The sequence below is a fragment of the Tachysurus fulvidraco genome, chromosome 5 (genome assembly GCF_022655615.1).
Source record: "Tachysurus fulvidraco isolate hzauxx_2018 chromosome 5, HZAU_PFXX_2.0, whole genome shotgun sequence".
Lineage (NCBI taxonomy): Eukaryota > Metazoa > Chordata > Actinopteri > Siluriformes > Bagridae > Tachysurus > Tachysurus fulvidraco.
In genome coordinates, this window is record NC_062522.1 from 22,353,584 (window position 1) to 22,375,508 (window position 21,925).

A 21,925-nucleotide genomic window follows, 5' to 3' on the forward strand; every position below is an offset into this window, starting at 1 on the left:
AAGACAATTAAAGATGTATTAAAGGTTTACAGTAGACTCAGTATCCTTTATGGATAAATATCTGGCCAGTGGTGGTATTATGATTGATTTTATCTATGTCTGTAAGTAAGTATGATTGGTAGAGTCTCCCAGTCTCTCATAATGTTCACATTTTTACATCACTGTAAGAAAATCACATACCTCCATTATCTGTTCACTCTCTATCAAGCTTTTTGCATACTGTTGCTTCCCGTTGGGATTCTGCTGCATGATTCTGACATGTCTACTGCTTCTGATTTATCCAGATGCTCTACATCTGTTTGGAGCTGTTTGCAGTTTGGACACACTCTGTTGCTCTGCTGCTGTGGTTGTTCTCTTGTGGGTAACAAAGATGACATAAGCATCACCTGTGAAACATAAGGCTCATTTTTGTGGCACCCACATCATCCTTTTGTGTTTATCAACTGGCATAAAGATGACTGAATGTAGGTTTAGAAAAATACCCAAACCAAATTAAAGATAGTTGCATAATTCATTCTAGCCCAGATTTTCGTGTAAAAAAGGCCAATAATGCCCCACGCAATACGGCTTTAAGAGTTACTTATAGCAAGTAGAATTTTTAATCCTATCACTTAGCATTTTGACTAGTCATTAAATATATTCCTATTGTAGATATTCATTTAAACTCTTCTCTGGTGAAGACACAATGTAATGTACATTAATACTTACATTAAAACTGCTATGCCCATTAAGCTATATAGCCAAACTAAAACCAACAGTTGTATTACACATTTTTTTTTCCTTGGTATGAAATGAACTCAAATAAGGAGAACAATAAGGGACAGAATGCGCTGGAGAAGAGTTGGTCACACTCAAGGCATGAACCAGCTTAGTCAGGCCTTGGTAAGGTTGCACCTTGACTGATCAATGATTGCAAATGTTTTTCTTGCTTGTCTCTGTGTTAGATCCATGTTCATAATAAAGTAAATAAATAAATAAATAAATAAATAAAATCACTATAAAGAATGATTAGGGCCCTTCCTCTGTGAGATTTCTGAACAATAATTTGTAAAAAATTTGATACAATTTTGTTGTTTCACTGTCGTCCATCAAGATCGAAAGTTTGTAAGTCGGACTATCGTAACTTGGAGAGTATATGTATATGATAAATTAGAATGTCTTAGAAAAGTTCATTTATTTCAGTAATTTAACTAAAATAGTGAAACTCATATATTATGTAAATTCAGTACACACAGATTGAAGAAGTTTAAGTGTTTGGTTCTTTCAATTGTGATGATTTTGGCTCATATTTAACAAAAACCCATCAATTCACAATCTCAAAAAATTGGAATCCTTCATAAGACTAATACAAAAACATTTTTATTAAATTGTTGGGCTTCTGGAAAATATGTTCATATATATATATATGTACTCAATATTTGGTACGGGCTCCTTTTGCTTTAATTACTGCCTCAATTCGGGGTGGCATGGAGGTGATCAGTCTATGGCACTGCTGAGGTGGTATGGAAGCCGGGGTTCTTTGACAGTGGCCTTTAGCTCATCTGCGTTTTTTGTTCTCTTGTTTCTCATTTTCCTCTTGACAAGATCTGGTGAGTTTTCTGGCCAGTCAAGCACACCAACACCATGGTCATTTTACCAACATTTGGCAGTGTTTGCACATGCCAAATCCTCCTGGAAAATGAAATGAGCATCTTTACGCAGTTTTTCTCCTCCTTTTGTATTTAATTATGAGGTTCAAATACTTCATTTTGGTGACCATTTATGCACTAATTTGTGCTGGATTAGCTTGTCTGCTGCTATCTTAATGAGCATGCTTTTTGATGCACCAAAATTATTCACTGCATTGTTGTCAAATTGCTTCCTCATGTACCACCTTTATAAGTCCATACACAGTTCACACTAACAACAGAATAGATTTAATGAACTTTACTGAAGTATTAATAATCATTATTTTTATCACAATTTCTTGACTCTCTGTCAATGCCTTTTTGCTTGTTGCTGTATTTGTCTTGACACTTATGGATTTAGTACACTGGTCAGTTCCAATCTTCTTGGGTGCAATTTGGAGAATATGTTACATGTTTCCCATGTAAAGAGCAACTCGCAGGTGTATTTAATCTATTTTGACTTATTTAAGGGAAACTTTGAGACTGAAAAGTTTTAACAAGCTAACCCAAATAGAAAAGGAAATGAATGTTTATACAATTGTAATAGTAATGAAATTTCCTCCCTGGGACATAACAGTTACGTTGCCAGTAAGTTACAGTATGAAATTACCAAAATAGTATGTAACTGGACCGTACTTGGTTATCTCGCGACGTTAGGAGACCGTAGTGGTGACGTAGTGATTTGGTACTGCAATGGTAATGATGTTACATCCTAGCTGGTAAGTCATGAAATTACCAAAAATGACCAAATTAATTACGTAACTAGTACGTCGTGTGTTCGCTGGATAGGCATTGTAAATCAATTAATATACTAATCATTCCAGATAATTTACCTCAAGCGGTCCGCTTTGAAGTTCTCAGGACTAAAGATGCGCACCAAAGGAGAGAAGCATTTCCATTGGATCCAGTCTGCCGGAATTGGCCAACCATAAAAGTCGATATTGCACAGCCAATATCACTGAATATCCCACTAAGTTTTGTTATTATAATTACGTTATGTTTATATGGATATTATATTGTAGACTATTGAGTGGATAAAATATAGAAATCCTTTTAATTAAAAAAAATATATATAACCCCTCCCCCCATCATCCAGAGGCATGCTTCACCGTTGTTTTGAAAAGTGTATTGCGAGAACTCTCTCTGAACGGCGCGCGCACACACACACACACACACACACACACACACACACACACACACACACACACACACACACACACACACACACGGCTCAACTCAAGACAAAAAAAGGAGGACGCAGTGATAAATCCAAGATACCATTTAATCTTTTATTTAAAATGTGAATAATTAGTCTGAACATTGATAGAATGTTTTTAGCAGTTTAAACGTGACAATGTATTTGGGAACACAAATGAAAAACAATACTTACAAAATAAAGAAGAAACAAAACCGAAAACAACCACAAACAGAACCCAAGCGGAAAAAATCCCCCCGAACACAATCAACACCAAACTTAAAATATAGCTGCAAGCAGCGATGGCGGGCCCTCGCACATTTTTTTATCGCTATACAGCGCCTCCCAGAAAACAATGCACGGTGGGCAAGTGCATTAAGTGGGTAAATATCAGTGGACTATTTTACGTTGTTACTGACCCATTTGGGGACTGTAGGTAAATGAAACCCCACATTTTAGACAAACGGGGGCACTAGTGAGCCACTTAAGAGACACACCTTTGTCTGACCTTTTTGTCCACACTTAACAGCCGACAAATGTGATGTATGTGTAAAATTTCAAGTTAATCTAAGCACGCCAAAAGCCTTAAATATGCCTAAGATAAAAGTAAAATTTGACACGATGCCATGGCAACAGTGTTTGAGATATCAAAAATCTGTTCGCAATTTCACATCTCTAATATATCTGCGTCATGGTGGCCAAGTCTGGTCTCAATTGCATGAACCCAGTAGGAGTATTTAAAAGTTTACCGCATGCAGCTGTCAAAAAAATCCACCTTTATGACTGACACACTTCCTGGGGTCTGTTGGTGGCGCTATACCCGGGACTCACAATAAGCACATCGATGCGATCGGAATCCTTGGCCGAACATACACACCGCGTGTCATCACAATAAGACATTTTTTGGCTTAGATAGAAGACACTTCCTGTTTCTCTGAATTCGCCATAACTTAGTCGCCTCGCCATGGCAGCACTGTTCGAGATATCAAAAATCCCTTCGCAATTTAGCAAGTGCAATGTCTCGGCATCATGTTCACCACGTTTGATGTCAATCGCATGAATTCCCTAGGAGGAGTCTTTAAAAGTTCACCACAGGCACTTTTGAAACCATCCAAAATGACCGACTTCCTGTTGGGCGGAGCTAATAGGTTTGATTGTGAAATTTGTTCAGGTCGATGAGATCTATATACATACCAACTCTCGTACATGTGCGTACATGTTTGGCCGATCTGTGCACCAATATTTATTTTTCGAATTCAGGGGGCACAACAGAGCCCTACTGCTACGCTTATGTTCCAGCCTTTGACCGGTCCTAATGGCAGATGAATTTGACGTCTATGCCAAATTTCCGGTGTTTTCAAGCCTGAAAATGAAAGTAAAGTTTGACATGTTACCATGAGAACAGCGTTCGAGATATCAAAAATCCCTTCACAAATGATCATCTACAATGTCTCGGCATCATGTTCACCACTGTTGGATTCAATCACATGAATCCTCTAGGAGGAAAATGATCATCTACAATGTCTCGGCATCATGTTCACCACTGTTGGATTCAATCACATGAATCCTCTAGGAGGAATATTTAAATATTCATTGCATGCAACTGTCAAAAAAACCACCTTTTTGACTGACACACTTCCTGGGGTCTGTTGGTGGCGCTATACCCGGGACTCACAATAGGCACATCGATGCGATCGGAATCCTTGGCCGAACATACACACCGCGTGTCATCACAATAAGACATTTTTTGGCTTAGATAGAAGACACTTCATGTTTCTCTGAATTCGCCATAACTTAGTCACCTCGCCATGGCAGCACTGTTCGAGATAACAGAAATCCAAAGTGCAACGTCTCAACTTTTGGTGTCAATCGCATGAATGTCCTAGGAGAAGTATTTAAAAGTTCACCGCATGCACTTATAAAACAATCCAAAATGGCAGACTTCCTGTTGGGCGGAGCTCATAGTTTAGAGCGAGAAAGTTGTTCGGGTCAATGAGATCTATATGCGTACCAACTCTCGTACATGGGCGTACATAATTGCCCAATCTGTGCACAAATGTTTGTTTTTGCATTACAGGGAGCGCTACAGAGCCCCCCTGCCACGAAACCACCCGAACACCCCCTGCCTACGGGCTTGTTCTCCCATATTTTTTCCTCCCACTCAACTTTCTGTTAACATGCTATGATACAGCACTCTGTGAACATCCAACTTCTTTGGCAATGAATGTTTGTGGCTTACCCTCTTTGTGAAGGATGTCAATGATTGTCTCCTGGACAACTGTCAGGTCAGCAGTCTTTCCCATGATTGTGTAGCCTAGTGAACCAATTTGAGAGACCACTTTGATGGCTCATGAAACCTTTGCAGGTGATTTGAGTTGATTAGCTGATTGGCGGTAAAGGTAGCAGAGAGAGTGATATAGTTTCATGTTAGCCACTGTAAGTGAGTCCCAGAGAGAAAAAGGAACACTCCATCTGAGACCTCTGTTTGAAGAAATAATTATGTGTCAAAGGGCTCTTGTTGCAGTTAAAGAGAATAATATATATATGTTCGACCTAGTCGTCGCTACTAAAGAACATGTGCAAAGACAGACATATATGACAGCAGGTCAACTTGACTAAAAGTATGCACTGACTGCAGAACTGACAGTAGGGACTAATAAGGCTATAGAGGACAACTTTAAGGGAAGCAGATTGGTAGATGTAACATCCAACTGCACTCACGCAAACACTGGCATCATAGACAAGTACCGATACTTTAAATTAGATTACATTCACACTGGATTGTACTGAAATTTGATGGAAGAAGGTCTAGAGGACTAGATGATGTTTGTTGAATAGAATGCACTAGAGGCGAGGTGGCGAGACTCAAGGCATGAACCAGCTTTTTCAGGCCTTGGTAAGGTTGCCAGACTCAATGTTGCACCTTGCATGAGCAATGATTGCCGATGTTTTTCATGCTTTGTCTCTGTGTTATAATCATGTTTCTAAAAACTCAGTGTAACAAATGATTGAGCCCCCTCCTTTTTGAGATTTTTCAGAACGTGCTAGGTACTGTTGTGTAGCAGTACAATAAATTCTGAACTCTTGTTTACCAGTGTGCTATTTTCTTCAAACTTCCACAACACAAAACCCTCACATTTTATTCAAGCTTATCAGTGATTGGTGAGAGAACAGGTTCCTGCCCCTGGACTACCTGGGAATACAAATAGAATATCAATACCATTCTAAAAATCAAATATGATACTACAGGATAAAGTGGATTGGATAGGATTTTTTAAAAAGGGATGGTTATAAGTTTAAATCCCATTATCACAATGGTGCCAATCTCACTTTGGATTAAAGCCAAATGTGTACTTGAAGGAACTGTTCCTGTGTCCCTACCACTGAATTTTATTAAATCTCTCTCTCTCTCTCTCTCTCTCTCTCTCTCTCTCTCTCTCTCTCTCTCTCTCTCTCTCCCTCTCTCTCTCTCTCTAATGGTAAATAACGAACAGAACTGAATGCTTAGCCTAATCAATGTCTTTATTAGAGATGCAATTCAACACAAACATGACACTTATAAAGGTGAGTCTGCTATTGAAAGTGTGTTAGTTTCTGCATTAACACAAACAGAGCATAGACTAAAATATGTTAAACTAATATGTAAAATAATAATAATAATAATAATAATAATAATAATAATAATAATAATAATAATAATAATAATAATAATAATAACCCTACCAAATAATAAAATCAGTGACTGGTTAAAATGTCCACAAAAATGTGGTAAAGTGTTATTCAGCTGTTAAACAAATGTTTTATTAAATAAAAACAAACTCATTGTGAAGTGCAATAACGTCCTAAAGTAGAACTAAGGTAGAAAACACTGAAGCGTGAAATGATGATGTAAATTGCTCAACAATCTGGATGAATTTTGGCAAGTTGCCCTCCACATCACCAGTATGGCAGTTTCACAGTATCACAGCAATAGAGATATTGCTCAGTTTGTACTGCACATTAAACAGAATCAGTTAACAACCCACTGATGGATTTTTTTAAACTAACTAAACAATTACTATTGTATTCAGTATATTGTGCATTTTTCTCTGAAATGCCATACATATATCTACTACTGTACATCTAAACAACAAACATATGTTTATACTTTTGATATAATTTATGGTCAAATTCAATCAAACCAGGTCTTAAGTCAACGTGTCGACTGTTTGATCCAAGTGTAAATGGTAGTGAAGACACCAATTATATTAACTAGTATTAATTACTGAACTAGTATTCAAATCTTTTAAGTCCAATGCTATGTTTTATCTATTTGGCAAAATGTCTTAGATTTTTTTTATTTACAATAGACTATATTTATAATAATAGTAAAGGCTTGATTGAATTTGGCATTTGAACCTCATTAAGAAAATATAAAGTACATGTGAAGACGAAGGTTTATGTGTACAGAACAAATTCATTACAAAACATCAATATCAGTAAGGACCCATGCACATATTTCTTTTTGATTAGCAATTAGCTCTACTGAGAGACATCTAGCCTCTTTGAAAGTCAGACATACAGTACACTAAGTTAATGGCACATGAAATGGGCATCATTTATCAGTCTTTTGGTAAATGTGTAGAATTCTGGACAGATTTGCAAATGTTTTAGTAACATTGATTTTCTCATGTGCGTTTTTTTATTAAATGACAATCACCAAATTACCAAGGATGTCATACCTACATTTATTGACAAAGCTCAGAGAGCTGAAAATACTGTCCGAATAGCAAAAGAGCACTTCCTAGTTATGATGTGTGCTAAATCAATCTTCCAATAATGCAGCTCAGCCACCGCAGTGTGTTGCCCACCATCCACATACGTTAACTTTTCCTCTTTTTTATAGCATTCAATTTCATTTGTCCTAAATAAAATGCTAACTTTATAATGTCTTAATTTTTGGACTTGTCGAATTGCTTTCTTTCACAAAAAATAAAAATCATCATGAAACTTTCTGCATGGAATTGAAATGAAAAACCCAAACATTGAAACTAAACGATCTTAGTTTATGTCTCTTTATAGGCATACGTTTCTGATCTAATTGGCTTTTCATGATTAACATAAACGTATAATTTAATCTAATCTGAAAATGAGGCCCAATAAGAGTAAACGCCACAAAGACAGAGAAAGGCATTAACATGAACAGAGTAAAAGGCAAATTGTACAGCAAGAAATAACGTATTAAGGATTGTTCATGTTTACGCTTTAAAAGACATCAAATTATTAAATAAGAGTCATTACCACACATCACTGTAACCCCTGTTATTATTTCTAAAGCAGTTTCGTGTTTGACACATCAGTAAGAACGCTATATGTTTGGGTTTTTGTCACAAGACAGTAAAAGGTGATTTATTCTCAAACATCGGAAGGAAAGATATGTTCACTTTTAGACAGAATAATAAAACATTACAATCACATTAATATTATAGTTACATTAAATTAACAGGAAATTCTTCAGTCATTTTTCATCAAAAGTCAAACCTCACGGGAGGTAAATCTTATGCAGTTAGGCAAGTAAATAATTTGTTTGCAATGATTCATTTACGAGGCTACTTTGCCCTCTATGTCCAATTAAATACGAACGATGCTTCTAATTGTATTTTATTTCTTTACCGTTTCTCAAATTTTTTTTTACGTACTAAGGACATAACCTAACATGAAATAATGCTTCATATTAAATATAATGCATTTGTTGTGTTTGTGTTCGTAAGTAGAGGTGAATAATAAAAAAAACAACATACAAACAGGGAAGGATATGCAAAACAAAATGAGAATGATTAAATGGCTCTCAACAAGATTGGTTCACTTGACCAGTGATTTTTTCAATATGTCTTCCTTTCTACAATGTGCATGTCTGCGTTTGTGTACATCCATGTTAGCCATTCTGCTCTTCTCTGGTCTCAACACTCAGTTGCAGAGGAGCAGGAATCTCTCCATTACACCGTGCGGGAGCTTCTTCTCTTATTTCCTGAAGCCCAACAGTGCTGCAGGGAGGTTCAGTGGTTGCAGCCATGGCAACCGTCGTGTTACTCAGAGTCACAGATCCTGCAGTTGCTCCTAAAGCTGGACTCGAGGCCCCAGAGTCACTCTGCTCTGGAGCTCGAAGCCTCTTCATTAAAGTGGTCACACGGACTGCTTTCTGCATTAAAGAAGACCAGACATACTGAACTGTGAGCAAAATGTGGAAAGATGAGGGGAAATTTTGAAAGCATTTAGAACCGAAAATGATGGTTTTACCTTCCATTTAGCTTTGGCAAAGTTCTTTTCAATCTGAGCACACACACCATCTTTAATATTCTTGTCAGATGCAGCATTCCCAGATATCCTAAATAATGAAAGTCAAATGCATTTCCTCACAAGAGTTCTGAATTGCAGTGATGGGGCAAAATTCAAACTGCGTCAGATATCTAAAGAGGGTTCTCACCACTCATGGCTGATTGCCTCCTGTGCAGTCAGTCTTTGGTCTTGATCCACTTCCATTAAAGATGCAACCAGACTTTTGGCTAGAAAGCAGAAACATATATTTATCGTAACAATACTAAGAGGAAAACGTAATCTGTAGAATGGAAGTCTTGTACAATGTACAGTTATAGGTATCTCCTTTTGAGATCTATTATAAGATATTTAATTATAAACAGAATTGCTGTCTTGACATTTACAATTCTTTTTAAAGCAGTGAAAGTGCACATTTGTGGTCTCATATACTGCAAATCCTCACTGATAGTTACACTAGACTATTTAAACATGTGTTTTCTTAGCCTTCAGGAACAGTGAACTATTCCTAATGAGAATTACAGACACACACAATGGCTTAATGAGGTTATTTTATTGTCTTAGTACTAAGAAGCCAAAGCCAACCCTATATTAAGAACAAGGCAAAAACTTTACGGAAAGTAAACTTTTGCCAGATATTTAATCCAAAAAAAAAAAAGGGCGTGTCCCCTTACCAGAATCTGAGATATCATCCCAGTACGGTGAATCAAACTCATAGTCGCCTGACAGAATTTTCCGGAACATGTTCTTGTCATTACTGTCGTCATCATCATCATCACCCTCATCATAAAAAGGTGGGTTTCCTGACAGTCTGGTAAACAAAAACGTTCTCAGTACATTCATTCATTCATTCATACAAGAATTCATTGCCTTCTCATCCAAAAGCAGTTCTGGACAGATTGAGAAAACTTACAGGAAAAGTATACTTAGCAATATTGCATGATCAAGAGTGCATTTATACTGAAACCCAATAATTGTCCGTGCTGAGACATCAAGGCCAGACGTCGTGTATTTTTGTTCTGCTAGCTTAAATAAATCCCGAAAAAGCCTCACTCATGTTATAGCATGTCGGCTAGCTCGAATTGATTTTTACATTCCTCTTAAAGGTGTTTCTGGTGAAATTGACATCCCTTGACAAGTTTTTATATTTTAAGTCAAAAGTTATATTCCTGGAAAATATAATTTGCCATGTACGCGAGGTGTTGTAGGTGCCATAATGTGGGGTGTGGTAGCTCAGTGGTAAAGGCGTTTGCCTACTGATCAGAAGGCTGTGAGTTTGAGACCCAGATCCACCAAGCTGCCACTGCTGGGCCCCTGAGCAAGGCCATTTACCCTCAATTGCTCAGTTGTATAAGATTAAAATGCTGCTCTGGATAATGGTGTCTGCCAAATGCTGGAAATGTCAAACTATTCTAGTAACAATTTTAAACAAGGGACTGTAACTTTATGCACACACTGAAACATTCCGCTGCAGTTAAAGGAAATATGAACGCTCTTGAAACGTACAAATTTCAATATTTTTCACTTACAACAAAATAATACACAATAAAAAGACTTGATGGAACAGAACAAATAAGAGATGTAGTGGCATATACTCACAGCACATCTTGACAGTGAATTCCTGGATGATGAAAAGTGACCAAGAAACAACATGCTCTGAGGACTTCCACTGTTAATCGCTGTGAATGTCTTCTTTAGAAATCTCAAAACAAATCTCCCTATAGATCTTACAGATACTCGTGAGAATGATCCAGGAACATAAACATGAAGTCTGGAAGTCAGTTATCAGTATCTTCTGTTCAATTATAAATAAATGTTATTTGGCTATTTAAATAAATAAATAAATAAATAAATAAATAAATAAATAAATAAATAAATAAATAAATATGTTTTCTTAATTGTTTTTAACAGAACAACCATGTGGTTTCATATACTGTAAATCCTCGCTGATATTGTTACTTTAGATTATGAAACTCTTTTTACCAGAAAACTTTTTTTTTTTTTGTGCTTTCTGTGTACAGCATTTCATTTCTTTGTCACATCACAGTCCACAGTGATAATTAATGGCTTGTATAAAAGTTTTTCATAAGTACCTCTGTTTTTAACTAAAATACTAGGGGTTATATATTCATGAAAAAGTTCCAAAATGAACAAAACCCTTTTTTAAATAAGTGTTTATATCTTCAAGGTAAATGATATCAAACCCATTTCTGCTCTGATTTATAAGCCTTTAAAATTTGAAGGTGTTTTCTTTGACCACTAAAATTCTGTGTTTAGTTTATCAAAACAGAAGTGACAACATCCAATAGTGCATGGAATAATGGGTAACTGGAAGTTTTACTTATTTGTTTGAGTAGCTGATTTCCATTCTATAGACTGAATGCAATGCCAGTGTACTGGTAAAAAGGGTTACGTGTGTACTTTCTTAGCCTGGAAGGAGACTGAACTATTCTTAAGGACACTCAGACAATTTCAGACACACACAATGGCAGAATGAGACATTACACACAAAGACCAGTTAAGTAAAATAAAAAAATAAAAACATGTAGGTGCTGTTGGGAAACACACAGAGAAACTGATTCTCACTGACAGGATGTACATGACCACGCCGATGGCCCAGCAGTCCACGGGTCTGCCGTATCGCTGTCTGCCGACTACCTCTGGAGCTGTACAAATCAAACACATTAAACTTCAACTTAGCAACCATCTCTATATGAAGCAGACTGTTAACTGTTGGAAATACTAAATAAAGTGTACACATGTTTAACATGTTTGAACTGTTGATGTCATATGACAAATCTAATGAGGGTTAAAATGCAATTTGACTTTTGACAATATTGTGAGAAAATGGTTGTTAAATGACCATAATGTGAAAATGTAATGTAGGCACCAATATTAATAATTGTATTTACCAAGGTACTCAGGAGTGCCACAAGGCTCTTTAATGAGTCCGTTCTCCAGTTTGGCCAAGTGAAAATCGCTTATGACGATTTTAGAGTGCTTTAGACGATTGTAGTAAACAAGGTTTTCCAGCTAAAAGAGAGAAACAGATAATCCAAGGATGTCGGAGACTATTAACTACATTGTATACAGCGATATCTTATCTTTACTACCAGGCCAACCATTTGATTTGAAATGATCCAAAGCGAGATTCTTATGTAAATCCTTCTAACGTAAAATGCTTTTAGATAATAGCTTTCCTTTAAATAATTAAGGAACCTACTATAATTTAGTACATAACACATTCATCCATTAATGAATCCATTGCTCATGTAATACCAATTGTAGCCATGTGATGGAAGTAAAGCAGCATGTTACCTTCAGGTTGCGGTGCACAATGCGGAGAGAGTGAAGATAAGCCACAGCTTCAAGCACTTGTCTGATAACATTGCTAGTGTCACGTTCGGAATAGTAGCCCTGGTCTAAGATCCAGTCGAAGACCTCCCTGCCTGTAGCTCTAGAGCAGATGAGAGGAAATTGCACTTCAATTCATATACAGTATGACCTAATAGTCACAAAGTAATATAAAAAGCCTTTGGACGGCATGTTCTGACAAGTGTTCCAACATACAGGGACAGACAATTATGTGAAAAGCATAAAACCTTTTCATTTAAGCTTTGACTTGGAGAATATTCAGTACTACTTGTACAACTTGATCCCTTTTTTGTTTGTGTGCACATGCGTGCCCAGACACATGATGTAACATTTGATATAAATACTACTGTCAACGGCTATCATTTCCATTTCTGCTTCTTGCCTCATGCACCTGTTTGTGACTATGGTTAGAGCAACAGGTAACCTGTCCTCTAAACCTGGCTACGGGCTGCTGTCTCCTTTCATCATCATGGCTGTGGCGAGTGTATTTCCTACTTGTTGGAGCTATTCAAAACTAGCTTGAGTTGGGTTATTAGCTTCAGTTATGACCTTGCTAGAACTTATATTCGCTTGCCTGTTCAGTTATTAGCTTGCTAGCCAAATGATCTATTTCTAATGTGCTGTCCTACACTTACAAACTGGGTGTTTCTGGTGCTCAGTAGACCTCATAGTTCCTCAATGGGTTTGACTTTCCTTTTAGAGGCACTCTAAAATCTACAGGGAATGATTAGCCTGTTAATGTGTGGCACTAGCATTGCTGAATGGTCCTTCCTTGCCATATTGTGCTTTCCACCACTGAATTTGGAATGTTATTCAGATTGTTCTAACACTGGTTTTCCATCATTCCCCTACTGTATCTCTCCACAGAGAGCCCTCCTTGGCACTTTGTCGGCCCCCAACGTCTCCAGACTCGCAGGCCTGTGGCAGCACCTACCTTTCTTATTGAACATTTTCCTCCATCCCATTACTATGATTAGTTAAAACAATGACAACAAAGTCAGCTGCCTTTTTCTTTACCATGTCCATGACGCATGAGCACAGCAGTTAGTGATCAATACTAACCATCATGGAAATGAGCCGATTGTATTTTCAGTTAGAAGGAATGAAGAATGCTAGTTACATACTGTACATAACTGTGGTACTGTAAACACCCTTTGGTTCTATAAACATAATAAGGGTTTCCTTTTATTTGAAACCAGACTCAATCCTATATGCGGCCCTGGTTATTATCCAAGGGTTATACAACCAGTTACATACATTACGGTACTAAATATAATTACATACATTAGACTTTAGTTGATACAGAGCCGTGGTTAATAAAATAATTGAAGAACTATAGTTTATAAAACTATATATATATATATATATATATATATATATATATATATATATATATATATATATATATATATTCAGATAATGTTAATGAAAACAAAACATCATTATATAATACTCTGCAATGTTCATAATGTTACACTTAAAGTTATTTTATATAAAATCCATCCTAAAACACACACACACACACACACACACACACACACACACACACACACACACACACACACACACACACACACGCACACACACACTTCAATGGCACTTACAGTTCCAGGAAGAGGAAGTACTCTTTTCTCGTCTCAAAGACATCGACCAGCTGGAGGATGTTATGATGCTTCACCCTGTGAGGATAAGTGAGAACCAGACAGCTTGTGATTGTTAGACAGGAAGCAGAAGCAAAAGTTCTACAAAGGGGCATTCACTTGCAAAAAAAAATTAACTCCTAGTGTGGATATTTAGAAATAAAGCAGTTATAAATAGTACATGTAGTTACATGTACACCATAACTATGAAATACTGAATAGAACAACAACTTACATTTTCAAGATAAGTATCTCATTCTTTGCAGCCTTTCGCACTTTCCTCCCATCTTTCTTTAGGAATTTCTTGCAGGTGTACATTTTCTGTGTGTTCTTCTCTTTCGCTCGAAAAATCTCACAAAACTCCTCCCTGTTTTTTTTTTGTAGAGAGCAAAAACTTATATATGAAACAACGCAATATGGTAACAAATGAAAATCATAAATAAATAAAGAGTGCAGAGGTTTGAGTTATGCTTACGATCTGACCATCTGCCCCAGGTCATATTTGTCAGTGACCTCACCAGGACTACTATAATCCTTCTTCTCTCCAAAAATTAAACAGCCAAACGGCATGGCTGCATCAGGCCCAGAGACAAAATAGATAAAAAGAAGGTTATATTTTCTATACAAACGAATATGAAAGTTTACGATGAAGATCTTAAATAGAAGCACAATAAATCTGCAGTGAAAGGGATCTGTTTAACCGCCTTAATATAAATTCTTACATTACTAAGAATTTGTTATGAAAAGTTATGGTTAAGGCCAAAAAGACCGGATAATTGAGCCTAAGACTCTCTTATGATTTCATGCTTTCCTTAATCTTTTTATACAGTATTACAGCATAGAGATATAATATTTCACAATTACCCAAAAGCAAATCATATTTTTTCAGAACACACAAAAAAAACAACAACAAGAAGCAATGCACAAATTAGTAGAAATGATCTTTTTCACAGTGTTTTCTCTTGTACATGCTGATGGAAACTGCTAATTAGAAAAGCAATCTGAAAAAATATCCATTAATCCCAATACAGTGCCTTTGTTTGTGTGTGTGTTTTTTTTTTATTGAGAAGTGAGTCAGCATTGTAACATTTTTCTTTCTGCAAAACCCGAACAAGATTAATGCACCAAGTAGGATACTGTGAAAATTAGAGAAGTTTTATCTCATGTGCTAATGATAATTATGTCATGACAGTGAATATACGTGTTAGGGCAGAGACTCGGAGGAGGATGCAAGTAAAGGTAAGAGTGGTGTTTATTAGTTTATTAGAATTAGAGTTAAACCATTAAAGGTCAAGAAAAGAACAAACAGGATCTCCAAGGCAATGAGTGCAAAAAAAAGAAAAAAAGACTTGGCAATGACTTGATAACTGAACAATTACTAAACACTAGGCACATGAGGGTCTAAATACACAATCAGAAGGTGAACTGTTCATGTGTGACATATTATTGGTAACAACCAGTGAGAATACAGGGAAGACAGGAAATGACATCAAAACAAAGCACATGTGGCTAAAGAAAGAAAACAAATCTAACTGCGGAAAAGAGTGCTGTAGGACGACTCGTGACAATATGTAGCATTTTTACAGCAAAATATTTGAAATGTTTATTGCATAAATGCAGCAAATTTCATCAAAGGAACATGGCATGTGAAGTCAATGCAATTTAATTCCTTCAAGACATTTCTAGTCAGCAGTTAAGTCAGCATTATTTACCAGTACATGTGATGCAGATTCATTCTGTTTTTTACTTCTGCTTCTTGGCATTTGCCTCTTGGCATTGCTGCCTAAACCAGTGAAGTTTAAAATGTGGAGGAGGCTGTTAAATGAAGCAGGTAGTCTAACAGAACTTCATGCCTATCAGTCCTGCTGCAGTTATTTATTTATTTGTTTGTTTATTAGACTATATATTTCTTTTTCCCTTGTGAATAAAACTGTTGTAAGCCATCTCACGTCCTCGTTTAAACTCGGTCTATATTCACTTATCGCATCAAGCCATTTTTCCTTTTGTTGCCCAGCATAGTGAGACAAGCACATGCCCTTGCCTTAAGGATTGGGAATTTTCTATACAGAGAAGGACCGACACAGCGCATACTCCATCTGTTTGTGAAGCATCTATGCTAGAAATGCTTTGGCACGACGTGATGCTTGTGCATTCTGCTGCTTTGATGCTTGTCAAGAAAAGTTACCATACAGGCAAGAGACTATGTACTATGGGAATCCTTTTCTCTTAAAAAAGCTGAAATTTTAAAAACCATGGAGTGTGAGGCTTAAGATGATAGCCTACTGACTGGAAGGTTTTCAAATCCCAGGACTGCCAAGCTTTTACTGCTGGGCCCTTGAGCAAGGCTGTATAAATGAGGTAAAAATGTAATTAGTTATGGATAAGGGCTTTTGCCAAATGCCAAGGATGTAAACTGGAGTGCATGGTGAGGTTTAAAGCAAGTATATGAATTGCTTTGTCCTGCTCTTTTTTTTTCTTTTTTTAGCAAACTACAAGACTCAGTGTCAATTCAATCCCTGTAGAGGAAAAAGGTAGACCTTGGTGGCTGCAGATGAAAAACAGGATTCATGATTCAGATTTTATTTGTCACGTCTACAGTTATTTACAGTATACTGTACAACTTGAAACGGAAAAAACAGCCATTCCTTCAAGAATGTGCATATAAATATCTAAAATGAAGAACTGTTATAAGTAAAAAAATAATTACTTACTGGCTAGTTACATGTAGTGAATGATACTGGTGATGCTCTGATTTCTCTGTGTGTCGACTTAAAATGGGTTTTTAAGTTTGTATGGTTTGTTTGCATTAATGTTGCTTGTGTTAACAGGTACTTTAGAAACTATTCTGAACTAAAGCATACTGTTTAATATTTAATCCCTTTCCCTTTTCTCAACAGCAATATAACACTTTCTGGACTTTATCATTGAATTAGTGACTCTATAATACAATCAGTCATGTGTCAGCTTGCACAGAGATGGATGGTGTGCAAGAATTTCATCTTATCAAACCACCATCAAGCCAATCAGCCACTAGCAATAAAGATCTACTGTATGCTCCATTAGAGTGCTCATTTATCCTTTACTCAGTTGGCATGAATTTACAGCGTGTATACTGGAACTGCATGGAAAAGGTCTGTACATCTGGAATTTGAAATCATGTTGTGTTTTCATTAGCATTATCTGAATGTTTTCTGCTCTAGTGCTTATTGATTCTGTCAGTCAAACTTAAATATCTGTGCTTTAAGTGCTTTACTACACCAGTTGAAACAGATGACCAACTTAAGAACCAAGTTAACATTCAATATCACTTAGGGGCTTTTTACACCTGGTCACTTCATGCGTTTTCTGAGATCGTAAAAAGACAAGGTCTAAATGCCCTCCGAAACATTTTCGAGACGGATATAAATCCGATCGTTCAGATGAAACTGGACAGGTGTAAATGAATGTGGTTGTTCAAGCCAAATACGTCAGCGCTATACTCCTCCCAGACGGAAGTACGTCACTCGCAAGTGACTCACGAGTCGTGCATCGTGCCAGAAACGAGTTAAAATAATGAGTTAATGAGTTATATTTTTTAATGAATTAAAATATATTTGCATTTTGGGCAGGAGTAGAAAGATCGGATTGGTATCCGATTCGCCAAGACGCTTTTATGTGGCCTAAAGTAAATGGAACAGTTTTAACAAATCAGATAGCTATCCGATCAGAGAAAACACATGAAGTGACCAGGTGTAAAAAGGCCCTTAGATTTCAGGGGTATGGTGTCTTCTAATTAGCTGTTCTTTTAATAATTCTGTGTTTTTCAGTTATACATAGCTATCTAAGCAGTTATTAACTAGTCTGTCTCTAAACTAACATGGTAGCCAGTGTTAACTTAACAAATAGTAGGTAGTTGTGTGAATAAAATAAGTTCTTGTATGTGAATTTTTTCTGATGTCAGCGTTTGCTCAGTAGTCCAAAACTTTAACAATAGGAGCACATGTTCAAAATAGTAGGACACAACAAGCCAGGTAGCGAGTTGACAGTCCAAGAGAATTTGTGTGTGTGTGTGTGTTTGTGTGTTAGCATCGATGAGTCAGTCATGACAGTACCATTGTAAACAACACTCTCGGTCCCTCATAAAGCACAAGTTGCTACACAACAGGGATTCTGATCAATGTGAGCTGAGATGAGATCTGAAGCATCTGCTATTTCTATTGTATACTGGTTTATGATTTATTGGTTTGCCTGTACTGTGTTTGGAAATACATTTGTGACAGGTCTAGAAAAAAAAGTCATGCCTAAGAACTGTTTATTAATGCTTTCATGTTCGGAACGCACAAACTTACTGTTTATAGCTGAATAAGAAACAGCACAATGCTCCAATCACTGCATAATTATTAACTTGGTGACTTATTTACTTTATATGGTGTTCGTTTTTAAGAGACATAAGAGCTGACAGGAAAGAATGCTATATTACTATTGTTCCAATGAAATCAAAGAAGCTTGAATAGATGCACAGATGCATTAAAAACTCTTTTATTTTCAAGTATTCAAAAAGGGTATCTAATTACAGTAATGTGTACCTCTCTTATTCATTATTTTGGTATGGTATTGAAATTATGATATTTATTACTGCCATAATTATTATTTGTTCTTGAATTGTTATTTTTATTACCATAATGACTATAATGCATTTTGTATGATATCAAACTAACATCAGATTGTGACTAGTATCACTTGGTCTGTTTTAATATTTAATGCAACAATTAGTCTGTAACATTAAAATGATTATGCACTGTTCTTCCAAAAGTGATTTGGGACAAACACTGTTATGGCACTATAGCTATATACCTGAGAGCATGATACACATAAACACCATTCGGCTGTAAGATTAAAACACCCGCCTTGATATTGTTTATGTCTCCATAGTGCCACCAAAACAGCACTGACTCATCAAGGCATGGACTTCACAAGACCTCTGAAGGCGTGCTGTGGAATCTGGCAATAAGACGTTAGCAGAAGGTCTATGGATCGGATTTGTTCAATCAGATTGCAATCATTTGAAATTTGGAGGCCGAGTAAACACCTGGAACTTTTTGTTATGTTCCGCAAACATTTATAAACAGTTTTTTGAAGTGTGGAAGGATGCATTATCCTTCTGAAAGAGGGCACTGGCATTAGGGAATACTGTTTACACAAAGAGGTGGTAGTTCCGTCTTAAGGTAAGTGGTACCAAAGTAACATTCACTACCACCATCTCTCAGGGTAAGAGGTAGGTATACAGCAAGACTCTTTTCTGTTCTGGCACAGCGGTGGTGGAATGAACTAGATGTCCGAACACCTGAGTTACTGGCTATCTTCAAACGACGGATAAAAGTCTACTTCTTCCTGAAACACTTAAACCAGCTCTTGTTTTCACTTTTTGTTTTATGTGTATATTGAAAATTTAGGTTCACGGTATCCTCTTTAACCAAGTGTACCAGGGTAACTGATAGAGACTTAAAATCGCATTTTGACGTCTTTTTGGATAAGGGCTTTTGCCTAATGCCATAAATGTACATGTAAATTCGCTTAGATAATTCATGTTACAGTGGCTCTTCTGTGAGATTACATTAATGGGCCCTGGGCTCCAAAGACCCTGTTTCTAGTGCTTTTTTTTTCATTTCAAGCTTCCACTTACATAATCTAATTACCATATCTATAACTCATTAGTTGTTTGTTAATGCTAAGCTGCTGACCAATCCTAGGTGTCAACCAGTTTACATATACAGATGTGGGCAGTCAGTATTCATTTCAGAAGATGTAGGATCTATCTTTAAATATCTCAGAAATATACAAGCTTGCTTCACACTTCTAGATTGGATATTGTTGTATGAGTGGGGTGAGTAAGACAGCAGGTGGGAAAAGGCAGCAACTGGGGAGATAATTGTATTGGGGATCCTGTTAAAAAAAAAAAGGAAAACAAAGTGTTTTAGGAGCTATGAAATGAGATATTCATTCAGCGTTTAATAATTGTAACATAGCTTTTTTGTCAGAGGTCATTTATTATCAACAAATTGTTTTTTTGCAAATGAAAATGCATTGCCCACTATTAATTTCTCCTTTTTAGTTATAGTGAGGGGAAATAAATATTCAAACCCTTTTCTTTTGTTCTTTAATATACATTCACATAAACAAAAATGATGTGTGTTTAAGCTTAAAAAAAAGGATATGCTTAAAAAATTAATTGTGGGAGAAAAATGCCAAAAAATGATCAACATTAATGCTAATAAGATAAAAAAAACTATATGTGACTTTAGTTATGAACTTGATTTTTTTTTTTTTTTTAATATAAGAGATGTAATCTAAACACACAGTATATGAGATCAAAATAAAAGAAACTACAGACTAGTTCTTGTGTGGAAAAGATGTCAGGCTGTTGCACACAGTTACCCCAATACCATCTGAGAGGTGGTTTGGAAAAGTGTCAAAACACCCTGCCTCCATTCCTCAACTTAACCATAAACTCCCCTTTCAACCCACCCACGTATGTTCATGTATGACACCATCAATGTATTGTCTGACCAAGATATTGTTCTTTCAGGACAAGGAGGAAAGGAAGAAGAGCCAAAATAACTGTTAGAAATGCTTAATAACTGGTCTGGTACAAGCACAGCAGGAGAACTTGCACAGCTGAGATAAAGCATTAAAGATCTCAGTAGGCCTGCTTGCAGTCAGGGGACACAAAGATTTGATCTCACACACTACAGGCGTTGAAGCTTGATCCTCTTTTATACACTTTAGATATCAAAACCTTATGCAAAAATTTGTTTTATTGTGCTTTATTCTCAGCTCTGGCTGCAAGCATAGATAATACCTTTAAACTCTACTCTTCAGTGCGTAGTGACTGGATGCTGATTTAAATTCCATAACATGACAAAGTCATTAACTCTGACCTGCTTAGCTTGGATACTTGGTGTGTATCCTGTGCAACTGTAAAAATATCTTTGTGCGCAAAAATAATCTCTTGAGACAGGATGCTGCAAACAAATTTTTTTACTTCAATAATGCTGATATCTCCTGAAAAGGAGGTGAGTCATTCCATAAATAACTAGCTCAAAGGCAGGGGCGTCTCGCTGCTCATCAGCAGAGTTCCAGGGTCTTTAATTAATCACCCTTCTGGCCACCCACAACCCTGCTAGATGCATTATACAAAAGACACAAATAGTGGCACACTTTAAACTGTTATTGTTCTTATCATCTAGATCAGCATTTCTGGCTGCTCTCAATCATCAAACAGGTACAACAGTTTATAAACAAGTAGTAAATGCTCTAAAATATTGTTATCTGTTACATATACAGTACCACATTTTTATTTTATTTTGTACATCAAAAAGCATATTTTATATCAGAAATTTTTTTTTCAAAGTTCGATCGCCTGTGGTTGTTTTTTAGTCATTTAAAATCAAATCTAGCTCATCAAAGTCTCACTCTACATCTGAATGATAATGTGCACATTTTACCTTTCTATAGTGCATTTCTATAGTGCAACATTAAAGTGCTGCTACATTGAGAAACACTGCTTGGATTCTGTGTGTAAAGTATTATGACTTTGTGTTTAGCTACTCTTCAGCAGGGTGACGGGAAAGAAAAGTTAGATAGTAAAATTCCGTACAGATCTGTCACAATATATTTCAACATATGAAGCTAGCAGGTAAAAATTCCTGACTGTCATTCACATGAGCCACTAACCACTACTGAACATGGCCAACCCA

At 36.5% G+C, this 21,925-nt stretch overlaps 1 protein-coding gene across 2 annotated transcripts in view; it reads right to left on the reverse strand.

The window, feature by feature from the left end:
• Positions 1-6,366: 6,366 nt before the first annotated feature.
• Positions 6,367-21,925, reverse strand: part of camkva (CaM kinase-like vesicle-associated a) — a 30,185-nt gene continuing 14,626 nt past the window's right edge. For both annotated transcript variants that reach the window (XM_027147383.2, XM_027147384.2), the window contains exons 2-11: positions 14,665-14,761; positions 14,425-14,556; positions 14,154-14,228; positions 12,493-12,631; positions 12,087-12,207; positions 11,765-11,840; positions 9,849-9,985; positions 9,326-9,404; positions 9,139-9,226; positions 6,367-9,040 (exon numbers count right to left, since the gene is read on the reverse strand). In XM_027147383.2, coding sequence (XP_027003184.1) covers positions 8,777-9,040; positions 9,139-9,226; positions 9,326-9,404; positions 9,849-9,985; positions 11,765-11,840; positions 12,087-12,207; positions 12,493-12,631; positions 14,154-14,228; positions 14,425-14,556; positions 14,665-14,759 — 1,206 coding nt within the window. In that variant the 5' untranslated portion in view covers positions 14,760-14,761 and the 3' untranslated portion in view covers positions 6,367-8,776. The remainder of the gene's footprint in view (positions 9,041-9,138; positions 9,227-9,325; positions 9,405-9,848; positions 9,986-11,764; positions 11,841-12,086; positions 12,208-12,492; positions 12,632-14,153; positions 14,229-14,424; positions 14,557-14,664; positions 14,762-21,925) is intronic.